This window comes from Hypanus sabinus, unplaced genomic scaffold (genome assembly GCF_030144855.1).
Source record: "Hypanus sabinus isolate sHypSab1 unplaced genomic scaffold, sHypSab1.hap1 scaffold_592, whole genome shotgun sequence".
Classification (NCBI taxonomy): Eukaryota; Metazoa; Chordata; class Chondrichthyes; order Myliobatiformes; family Dasyatidae; genus Hypanus; species Hypanus sabinus.
The window spans coordinates 162501-174640 of record NW_026781449.1 but is presented as its reverse complement, the minus strand read 5'-3'; the positions used below and the strand labels follow the sequence as shown (position 1 = coordinate 174640).

General features: G+C 52.5%; 1 protein-coding gene across 1 annotated transcript; it reads right to left on the bottom strand.

Moving 5' to 3' along the window:
* Nucleotides 1-1535: 1535 nt before the first annotated feature.
* On the bottom strand, nucleotides 1536-11346 carry LOC132389538 (keratin, type I cytoskeletal 19-like). Its single transcript, XM_059962012.1, has 8 exons — nucleotides 10908-11346; nucleotides 9616-9698; nucleotides 7131-7287; nucleotides 6865-7026; nucleotides 6551-6676; nucleotides 5742-5956; nucleotides 4106-4173; nucleotides 1536-1659 (listed from the first exon to the last, which is right to left on the bottom strand). The coding sequence occupies exons 1-8, from the start codon at nucleotides 11316-11318 to the stop codon at nucleotides 1565-1567; spliced, it is 1317 nt and encodes a 438-aa protein (XP_059817995.1). The 5' UTR covers nucleotides 11319-11346; the 3' UTR covers nucleotides 1536-1564.
* Nucleotides 11347-12140: the final 794 nt, after the last annotated feature.

The window sequence follows — 12140 nt, the reverse complement described above, 5'->3', positions numbered from 1 at the left end:
ATCTGCGGGTACGTGTCCACAGATCCCTGAAAGTTCCCTCACAGGTAGATAGGGTAGTTAAGAAGGCTTATGGGGTGTCAGCTTTCAGAAGGCGGGGGATAGAGTTTAAGAGACGCGATATAATGATGCAGCTCGATGAAACTCTATTTAGGACACACCTGGAGTACTGTGTCCAGTTCTGGTCATCTCTCCATAGGAAGGATGCAGAAGCGTTGGAAAGGGTACAGGGGAGATTTACCGGATCTGCCTGGTTCAGAGAGTATGGATTATGATCAGAGATTAAGGGAGCTATGGCTTTAACCTTTGGAGTGAAGGCGGATGAGAGGAGACATGATACAGGTGTACCAGATATTAAGAGGAATAGATAGAGTGGACAGCCGGCGCCTCTTCCCCAGGGCACCACTGCTCAATACAAGAGGGCATGGCATTAAGGTAGGGGGTGGGAAGTTCAAGGGGGATATTAGAGGAAGGTTTTTCACTCAGAGAGTGGTTGGTGCGTGGAATGCACTGCCTGAGACAATGGTGGAGGCAGATACACGAGTAAAATTGAAGAGACTACCAGACAGGTATATGGAGGAATTTAAGGTGGGGGGGTGGGGTCGATATGGGAGGCAGGGTTTGAGGGTCGGCACAACATTGTGGGCCGAAAGGCCTGTACTGTGCTGTACTATTCTGTGTTCTATGTACATAAACAATCTGCGTATAGAAGCTAACGTATGTATTTATATTTATAGTGTTGTTCCCTGTTCTGCGACAGATCCGGAGTAACAATTATTTTGTCCACCTTGACACACTAAATGATACGAAAAGAACTTGAACCTTAACGTATTTGGAAAATTGGCCTTCATAAATCAAATTATTGAGGATAGGAAATGGGATGTGAAGTTGTCTCAGGCATTGGGGAGGCCTAATCCTGAGTCCTGGGTGCATTAATGGTCTCCGACCTACAGGAAAGATATCAGTAAGTTTGAGAGAGAGCAGAGAAAATTGACAAGGATGTTGCGGGGACTTGAGGATCGGAGTTGAAGGTTGAATAGGTGAGGATTTATTCCCTGGAGTGGAGGAGATTGAGGTGGGATTTTGAAAGGTGAAGGGTGAAAGGTGGTTTTCTCAATGGAACATGGGGGGCGGGTGAGGGGATCTTTTTCACTCCAGAGAGTGGGTGGTGAGAGTGCGGAAGGAGCTGCCCGGCTCAAGTGGCGGATGAAGTTTCGATTGTCACGGTTCAGAGGAGTTTGGATGGGTGCGTGGATGGGAGGGATATGGAGGGCTAGTACAGGTCGATGGAACGGGGCAGATTAATACTCTGGAAGGAAGTATTAATCTGGGCTGAAGGGACTGTTGCCGTGTTCAATGATTATATAAGCTCACAAGGATTCAGCCGAGAGACGAGGTCAGTGGTCGTTTGAAAACAGAGTTGGAGGACAGGACAGACTCCTCATGCTGGCGGGTTCTCAAAGCCTTTATTCACCTCTCAGAGATACAGAAAGCAGACAAATCACTGGATATCTGTGTTACATCGTGCACGAAGAACTCCCCGCTGATTCCCAAGCCCCTCTCTTCATTAACTCTGCTCCTCCATATGAGTAGACACCACCTGTCCATCCACAATCTTCTCCACAACGGTGATCGTCTTGGTCTTGGTGGAAACAACGGGCTCTGAAATGAAAATAGTTAGTTAGAAATTTCATTGGACAGTCGACTGATACGGTCACCAATCAGCTTTCACAAGACCATATGACATTGGTGCAGATATGGGCCATTCGGCTCATCGAGTCTGCTCTGCCATTCCATCATGATTTATGCCCTTAAATGTACCAAATGACTTAGCCGCTGCAGTTGGCTGTTGCAAAGAATTCCACAGGCTCACCAACTTCCGGCTGAAGAAATTTCTCCTGTTCCCTATTCCAAAGATACGTTCTTGCATTCTGAGGCTGTGTCCTCTGGCCCGAGACACATCCACTACAGGAAACATACTCTCCACATCCACTCTCTCTGTGTCCTCTCGTCCTAGACTCCCCACGATAGGAAACATCCTCTCCACATCCACTCTCTCTGTGTCCTCTCGTCCTAGACTCCCCCACTATAGGAAACATCCTCTCCACATCCACTCTATCTGTGTCCTCTGGTCCTAGACTCCCCCATTATAGGAAACATCCTCTCCCATTCCATTCTATCTGTGTCCTCTGGTCCTAGACTCCCACACTATAGGAAACATCCTCTCCACATCCACTCTATCTGTGTCCGCTGGTCCTAGACTCCCCCACTATAGGAAATATCCTCTCCAGATCCACTCTATCTGTGTCCTCTGGTCCTAGACTACCCCACTATAGGAAACATCCTATCCATGTGCACACTATCTTGGCCTTTCAATATCTGGTAATGCCAATGAGATCAGCCCTAATTCATCTAAACTCCAGCTAGTTCAGGCTCAGACCCATCAAACACTCTCCATTCATTCACCTTTTTATTCCGGGGATCATCCGTTCTTAGATATCAGACCAAGAGCTGCTGACAATATGTGTACTACAGTCCGACCAATCCCCTATGAAAGACGGCGTGTTCCACCCACCACTTCTCAAGTGGGACCGGTCACCCCATGAGCTCAGGGATGCCGAACGTTCCAGCCCCTCATTCCCTGTCCAAAGTGTCCATGGTCCGGAGTATTCTGAGATCCAGTCCAGAATGTTCAGCACTGATTTGACACCCACCTTTCAGTGATGCGTGTACAAGGACACACTTAAGCTTGTTATAGCTGGGGGTGGTAATGGGGACACGTTCCGACTTCCTATTAATTGCCAGCTAGGGTGTGCGTCTCAAATAGCCTCTGATAACCAAGTCCCGCTACTGAGCCCAGTGGAACGGTTTCTACTGACAGGAGAAGAGGCAAAAGCGGGTCACGGCGCCATTAAAACCAGTCGCTCTGGTCAGACTGGGCATAGCAGCCGTGGTTGTCAGCTCAACTGGAAGGAAAACTCTTGTCTCAAACCTTCTGCTGCCTTGTGGCTACACCCTCTCATGGGGAAGGCTTCCGGAGTAAACCCCGAGGGAACGTCACAGCTATCTCGGACCCTGGTCAGACCCCACTCGGAGTACTGTGCTCAGTTCTGGTCGCCTGACTGCAAGAAGGTGTGGAAGCCATAGAAAGGGTGCAGAGGAGATTTACAAGGATGATGCCTGGATTGGGGAGCATGCCTCATGAGAATAGGTTGAGTGAACAAGGCCTTTTCTCCTTGGAGCGACGGAGGATGAGAGGTGACCTGATAGAGGTGTAAAAGATGATGAGAGGCATTAATCGTTTGGAAATTCAGAGGCTTTTCCCCAGGGCTGAAATGGCCAAGACGAGAGGGCACAGTTTTAAGGTGCTGGGGGGTACGGACAGTGGAGATATCAGGGGTAATATTTTTATGCAGAGAGTGGTGAGTGCGTGGAATGGGATGCCGGCAACTGTGATGGAGGCGGATATGATAGGATCTTTCAAGAGACTCCTGGATAGGTACATGGAGCTCAGAAAAATAGAGGGCTAGGTAATTCCTGAGGTAAGAACACGTTTGGCACAGCTTTGTGGGCTGGAGGGCCTGTATTGTGCTGTGGGTTTTCAATGTTTCTAGGGTTTTAAAATTCTGGAGCGGGGGTCCACAAGGCATTCCTACGTTGGGTTCAGTGCCGACTGGCAGCTCCTGGGCCTTAGATGACACTCCATCCTCAGCAACGCAGACGGAATTCCGGAGGGACCCAGCGAGTCCCGATGTTGGGCTTTAGCCCAGATTCAGAATCAGGTTGAATATCTCCGGTGAAGATATTGCCGTGAAATCTCTTGTTCTGCAGCAGATGAACAAGCAGTATACCACAGACTAACAATTACAGTATGAAATATATCAATAAAATTAAATTAGTGTAAGCGGGGAGAATAATGGTGAGGTAGCGTACAAGGGTTCATTGTCCATTCGGACATCCGATGATGGAGGGGAACCTGAAACAACGACTGCTTATTCCTCACCACGGACGCTGCCTGACCTGCTGAGCTCCTCCAACATTTTGACCGCTTTACCAAACTTTCTCAGCCCGACTGCATCGCGCAGCCGTGATAAAACGGCCTACTCACTTTTTTCCTCCGTGACCACCGTCTTCGTAACAGTTGATGAGCTTGACGCCTGGCCTGAAGACTTGCTCCTGAAAAGCAAAGGGGGCAGAGTGTGACCTTGCATTGCGGGAAGGGCTGGGACTGGGAGGAGGTAGGAATTTCCAGGGAAACATTGCCTGTCACAGAACCTTAGCACACAACTCAGATCGCATCCCAGGCAAAGCCCGCCCCACCATTGAGCATATCTCCAAGGAAGACAGCAGCATCCATCATTCGGGACCCCCCCCCCCCAAACATGCCCTCTTCCCATTGCTGCCATCAGGCAGGAATACAGGACAGTCAGGTCCCACACCACCAGTTTCAGGGACAGTTATTACCCCTCACCCATCAGGAAGGAGGTACAGGAGCCTCAGGCCCCACACCACCAGGTTCAGGGACAGTTATTACCCCTCACCCATCAGGAAGGAGGTACAGGAGCCTCAGGCCCCACACCACCAGGTTCAGGAACAGTTATTACCCTTCAACCGTCAGGAAGGAGGTACAGGAGCCTCAGGCCCCACACCACCAGGTTCAGGAACAGTTATTACCACCCCAACCATCAGGAAGGAGGTACAGGAGCCTCAGGGCCAACAATGTTCAGGAACAGTTATTACCTCTCAACCATCAGGCTCCTGAACCGGTGTGAATAATTCAAACGCCTCAACTCTGATCAACCATCAGGCAGGAGGTACAGGACAGTTAGGTCTTACACCACCAGGTTCAGGAACAGTTATTACCTTTCAACCATCAGGCTCCTGAAGCGGTGTGAATAATTCACTCGCCCCAATTCAGAACTACAAATCTTACACAACATAAAGGTCTCACTTTGAAGGTCTCAGCAACTCATGTTCTCGGTATTAATTTACCTTTTCTAAACATTTGCACGGTTCGCCCTCTTTTGCATATTGTACATTTTTAAATCGGTCTTTGAGACGTACAGCTTTTCATCTTTTTGATTGTATTATTTCAGTTCCCTGTCAACAACGGAGACTCTACTCAGGGCAGAAGTGGTAACATGAGGGGTCACACTTTTAAGGGGAGGGTTGTCAGAGACAGGGTTTTTTTTGACAGAGCGGTAGGCGTTTGGAGCACCCTACAACGATAGAGGGAGAGGCATATACATTTAGGGCACTGAAGAATCTTAAAGAAACCCCAATACCCAGAGCCTGTACTGACACCATCTTACTGCCCTCTACTGAGCCTGGTGTCTTGTTTAGTATTTATTGTCATGCCTGCACTGTTTTGTGCCCTTTATGCAGTCCTGGTTAGTTCTATAGTCCAGTTTAGTTTTTTTTTTTATCTGGGTTGTTTCTACATAGTTCAGTCTGGTTTTTGCATTGTTTCATGTAGAACCATGGTCCTGAAAATCGTTGTCTCGTTTTTACTGTGTACTGTACCAGCAGTTATGGTCAAAAGACAATGAAAAGTGACGTGACTTGACTTGAAGACAGGCACAGAGATGATAGGAAAACGGAGGCTATGTGTGAGGGAAGGTTTGGATTCATCTTACAGAGGGTTCGAATCACGGCAGGTCATTGTGGGCCGAAGGGCCTGTACTGTTCTGTGTTCTAAGACAGGGTTGTATTCAGGTTCGAGTGTCGTCTGGCCAGTTGCTTACCCGAAGCCGCCCAGCAGCCTGCGATAGGTCTCAATTTCCGCCTCCAGTCTGCTCTTTATGTTCAGGAGCTGCTCGTACTCCGCGCTCATCGACACGAGTTTGGCGTGGATCCCCCCCAGCTCCGCTTCCAGCCCGTTGATGGTCATCTGCAGCTTGTCCCTCTCTCCGCCGAAGCGCATATCAACCTCGTCCAGGTTTCTCTCCAGAGAGGCGATCTGCGGGCAAGGAGCGAGCGGTGAGGGTGGAGGGGGTTTCCAGTGACCGGGCCGCGCTCTGCCCAGCTGCCGTCCTTCGACAGACGCGCTGCGGAACGCAGCCTAAAAAGCTGCCTCACCGCCGGTACGGGAATGGCCGGGAAGCGCTCGGGAAGACTCCAAAATGGGGTCTGTAAAGAGTCGTCAAAATTACCCGACACTGCACCGGCCCCAGCTGACCCGCCATCCATATACAGAATGGTGCTGGAAAAAGGGGCCGGTAACACCGTGAAGGATCCCATCCACCGTGCTCACGGACTGTCTGTCCGACTCCCATCGGGGAGGAGGCTTCGTCAGGACCACCAGACTCAAAACGGCCTGGTCCAGGAAATGCTCCGTGGCCCCACAGCAATCGTCACAACTGCCCAACACATCACCGGCATCTGCCTACCCACTGGTGGAGGGTGGGGGGAAGGGGTTTGTTCACCAGGGTCCGTGGGAAGACAGAGCCCGTCTCAGGGAGTACACGTTACCCTAATAATCAATCAGTCAGTAGTCGCGTGGCCCCTTCTCCTGCCCCCCACCACGGTCAGCCCAGCCCGACGGGTCACTCACAATACTCTGCAGTGTGCTCAGCTCGGTTTCCAGCCCCTGACAGCTGCGCCTCAGCTCCGTGAGCCTGGACTTCTCGCCGTCGATGGCACCCGCGTTGACTGCCACCTCTTGTTGCTTGTTCGCAATCTGAAACAGTTCAATGTTAGGGATCGGCCATGGTGAATTGAGGGAGCACACACGCCAAGGGCCGAATGGCCTGTTTATGAACACTGTGGTCACCTGGACTCGAGAACAGGTGTGTCGCTCGGCCGTGAGTCTCGACGGGGTCGGCGGGGCCTGTTCTGCACGGAATCTCGGAATGAGTATCCACTTACCTCCTGTTTGTACCATTCGTCGGTCTCTGCCTTCTGCTCGTTGACCATGGCTTCATATTTCTTCCGAATGTCTGCCAGGATCTTGAGCAAGTCCATGGAGTTGTCATCTTTGACATCGACAGAGACGTTCCCAGACATCTGAGACCTCAGGCTCCTGAGTTCCTGCAGGAAGGAAAAAAAAATCAGCGATGTCAGCCTCCGACTCCCAGCAGTGACACGGAACAGAGACAACTCACAATGTTCGGGCAGTGACGCCCGGAGCTTACTTCTTCATGGTTTTTCCTGAGGTAAATGAGCTCCTCTTTCAGGTTCTCGATATCTCCCTCCAGCTGACTCCTCTCGAGGGTCAGGTTGTCCAACATCATGCGCAGGCCGTTGATATCGTTCTCAACGGACATCCTGATGGACAACTCAGTTTCAAACCTATCGAGATGAGGAGATAGCAGGAGATTCGGGTCATCGGTGGACAGGGCTGAAGTCGTAATGCATTTCCTGCCCGAAAGTGTACAAGAGATTTGAGCCTGTACTCACTGGAATAGAGAAGAATGAGGGCTGACCTCACTGAGACACAACGACCGGTGAAAGAATGTGGAGAGGATGTTTCCTATAGTGGGGGAGTCTAGGACCAGAGGACACAGATAGAGTGGATCTGGAGAGGATGTTTCCTATAGTGTGGGAGTCCAGGACCAGAGGACACAGATAGAATGGATCTGGAGAGGATGTTTCCTATAGTGGGGGAAGTACAGGACCAGAGGATACAGATATAGTGAATGTGGAGAGGATGTTTCCTGTAGTGGGGGAGTCTAGGACAAGAGGACACAGATAGAGTGGATGTGGAGAGGATGTTTCCTAAAGTGGGGGAGTCTAGGACCAGAGGGCACAGATAGAGTGGATGTGGAGAGGATGTTTCCTATAGTGGGGGAGTCTAGGACCGGAGGGCACAGATAGAGTGGATGTGGAGAGGATGTTTCCTATAGTGGGGGAGTCTAGGACCAGAGGACACAGATAGAGTGGATGTGGAGAGGATGTTTCCTATAGTGGGGGAGTCTAGGACCAGAGGACACAGATAGAGTGGATCTGGAGAGGATGTTTCCTAAAGTGGGGGAGTCTAGGACCAGAGGGCACGGGTTAAGAACAGAGGAACGTCCTTCTAGATGGGAGATGAAACACCATTGACTATCTGGTTCTCCGCCCCTGCACGTGGATGAAGAACGAACATTTGCCCCAGAAGACTTGACGATGAACCATTAAAAATATGGGATCCAAAGGGGGGCAGGGCGAGAAACCAAGTCGGAGGTTTGAGAGGAGATTAACTCCTGTTAACTCATTACGGGCCGAACTCCAGAATTCTCTGCAAACTATGATAGAGGTCAAGGAAGATGTTAAAATCTGGAGCCAAAAAAAACACAAGATGCTGGTCGAGCAGCATCTGTGGAGGAAGAAACAGTCAAACCTATACGTTGATAAAAGTCTATGTCATTTTTAGCCACACAACACACTCTGCAGATGTTGGAATTCCAGAGCGAAACACAATCACACACACACACACACACACACACACACACACACACACACTCAATCACACACACACACACAAACACACACACACACACACACACACACACACAGACAATCAGACGCACACACACACACACACAGACAATCAGACGCACACGCACACACACACACACACACACACTCAATCAGACGCACAGACACACACACACACACACACACAATCAGACGCACACACACTCACACACTCAATCAGACGCACACACACACACACACTCAATCAGACGCACACACACACACACACACTCAATCAATCAGACGCACACACACACACACACTCAATCAATCAGACGCACACACACACACACACAATCAGACGCACACACACACACACACTCAATCAGACGCACACACACACACACACTCAATCAGACGCGCACACACACACACACACACACACACACACACACACACACACACACACAATCAGACGCACACAATGCTGGAGGAACGCAGCAGGTCGGGAGGTATCTACGGAGAGGAATAAAGTGTTTTGATGTCTCTCCATAGATGCTGACTGACCTGCTGATTTCCTCCAGGAAGGAGAGGGACAGCGTGTGTCTGTCTGTCTGTGCGCCTGTGCGTCTCTGTGTGTGCTCATGCCTAGTATTTTCCATCACTTTATAAACTCAGTGCATTCTCTGACAGTCCGCTCTCTGTACAGCCGATTGGAAATGTGGGTGCGGGGGAAGCCAGGAGAGATGTAAAGGTTTCACGCCCGGAGATGTGCTGGACTCGAGTCCACTTGTCAAGAAACGGTGGCATTTATCGCTTGAACGCATCTCCCATGTGTGGGGGGTGGGGTGGGGTCAAAGGAAACAAATAATTGTTAGATTGAGATCTCTAGCAGTGTGTCACATGCAAAGTTTGTGCGGATACCAGTATTTGACTTTCTGAAAATCAATTGACTTTTTAATAATATTCGAGGTTTTGGGGGGTGGGGGAGAACGCGGTGAGTCCATTTCCTGTTTCTTTGCCCCTTGCTCCAGCCCAGTAGGTGGCGGTAATGTCCCTCCTGCTTGTCTGCCTGTCGCCGTTAAACCTCCGGAGAAGTCGACGACGACCTGGAGGACTAACTTGGTCCATTGTCCGCCCTCCAGTGGAAGAGGGAGGGGCGGAGGAGGCGGACCCGGTCAGTTGGACCTCAATACTCGGATCGGCCGGCTCGGTACTAACTTGGTCTTGAAGTCTTCCGCCGCCAGTTTGGAGTTGTCCAGCTGAAGCATGATTCCGGAGTTGGTGAGGATCAAGTCGTTGATCTGTGGGAGACAGGCAGTGAACATGGACTGGGTGGAGCAATGGTGCGTGGGGAAACACAGGCGCACTGTCCCGCCCGCTTTCGGTGTCCAAGGTTAAACCCTGACCCTCAATTCCTACCTCTCTCCGCCCAGCCCCCGCCTCCCTCAGGGCTGCCTCTTCCTCCACCAGTACCTGACTCGTCCACCCTGCCGTACCCCGCGCCCTATCTAGCTGCCAGTCCGCCCTCCTCTCTTCTCCACCCTGTCCTTCCCTCCACCCTCTCCACCAGACAGCCCTTCTCTCTGCCCTCTCCACCAGCCCCTCTCTCCTCCATCCTGCCCTTCCCTGCGCCCTCTCCACCGACCCTCACACACTCTCCTGCAGTCCGCCCGTCCTACCTTCGCATTCGATCCACTTTGCCCCGTGGGCTTTTGTCGGGTCCTCCCGCTCTCCCCATCCCACGACCCGCAGAGGACACGCTGCGTGGGCGCCGGAAGCGCGCTGACACTTGCCGGCAGCCCCCCGCCCCACCCCCGACACCCTTCTGTTGGTCAAATCCGCAAATGGCGCGTCTCGATGGCCGAGTGAGAAGCAGAGTCAATCTTGAACCCCTGCCCCGACCTTCTCCACCAGCCTTCCCTCGCAGCTGCCCTTCTCCCCTCTGCTAAGGGCACAGCCTCACAAGAAAGGGACGGAGACGAGGCGGACGGCTGCGGCGGCGGCCTGGTTGGGTACCCTTCGAGCGGGAGGATCTCATGGGCGGCGAGGCGCCTCTTCCCTCCGCTCGCTCGTGGGTGACCCTTGGGCAGGGTGCTTAACCCGCATTCTCCTCTACCCACCCCGCCAACACTGACCGTGTTCGCTCGAAACCGTGGGGACAGGTGATGGATGGTGGTACCAAACGGTGCGGATCACAACTCCTGCTGATGTGACCACTGACACCAGGAAGACAATCTCTGAACGGTATTGATAATTGCTGAGGGGAGGGGGCACACGTCGTGCAAAGACATCTCCCGGTGGGTTCAATAGCCTCTGTAACTTTGCAAAGGTGCACTCGGCAGGGGCAATAGATTAGCCAGACTGGAATGGCGGAACACACTCGACCGGCCGAATGGTCTCTTTCTACCCATGATGTAGAAATGGCCATCAACCTCCCACCCAGACCATCCCACACACACGCACACACAGCCTGGGGAGGGGGTGTCAGCTGTTTATTCTCGGGCGCTTACCTGGTCGCGGAGGCTGTTGATGGTGGCCCAGTACTCGCTGTAGTCGCGGGTGGAGGGCCCGGCCTGTTGGTAAAACTCCCGGATCTGAAGCTCCAGCTCGGCGTTGTCCTTCTCCAGGGTGCGCACCTTCTCCAGGTACGCCGCCAGCCGGTCGTTCAGCGACTGCATGGTCTGCTTCTCGTTGGTCAAGGCCGAGGAGGAGGAGGAGGACAAGCTGAAACTCCCCCCGCTGCCGAACCCGCCGCCCAGCCCAGCGCTGCCCAGACCACCGCCGAACCCGCCGCCGAACACGGACATCAGGCCGGAGCTCATTCCCAAGCCGGCGCCCAGGGACGAACCCATGCCGTAGCTGGAGACTCGACTGCTGGAAATGCGACCCTGGCCGAAGCCGGACATACTGCTTCCCCGCATGCTTGTCGAGGTCCCGATCAAGCTCCGGGACCCCGGGGTCGGACGCGACATGTTGGTGCTGATGAAACCGGGTAGAGTCTTGTTCCTCAGCCTGCACGAAGCCAATGGTGTGCGGGCACCTGCTCCTCGCTTCTTTATATCCTCATCCCGAGCCGGGCCACCGCCCAGAGAAGAGAAAGCGCTGGGCGTGGAGCCTGGGGCTCTTTGGAGGGTCTCGAATTACGGCGGACACACCCAGAGTCCGAAACACAGGGCCCTGCCGCCTCCCACGCCGGCGGAGCATTTCTGATTCATTCTGGAGCAGAGAGAGAGAGAGAAAAGTTTCTCCAAGTTTAACTGTACAAGTGCAAGTTTAATTTTCGTTCAACCATATTCCCGAAAGCAGCGTTCCTCCGGGAGCAGGGTGCAAAACACCCTACCAAGCTGCACACGGCACAGGACGCCTACAGTTACGACGGCAGGAAAGCAAACGGTCACAGCCTTCAATAATATCTTTAAAAAAGAATAACTGGCGTGCGGTTTTGTGCAAAATTCACGGATCCCGGTGGAAGTGCCGGTGAAGGTGCCAGTCACAGCGGGGAAAGGCGCCTTCATTTTCAGCCCCTGGTAGTCAGTCAGTCGGATGTGTTGGATTTCAGAGAGAGATTTCAGACGGTCACTGGGATTACAACGGTGGGTGCGTCGGGGTGGGTGTGGGGACCACTGTGGAGGGGTCTTCCGCTTCTGCAGAGGGAGGGGCCGGGTTGGGTGAGGGAGACCCCCTCCCAAGTATTGCCGTGGGGCGCCACCCCACGGGGGTAACTTGAATGACAATAGGGCTTT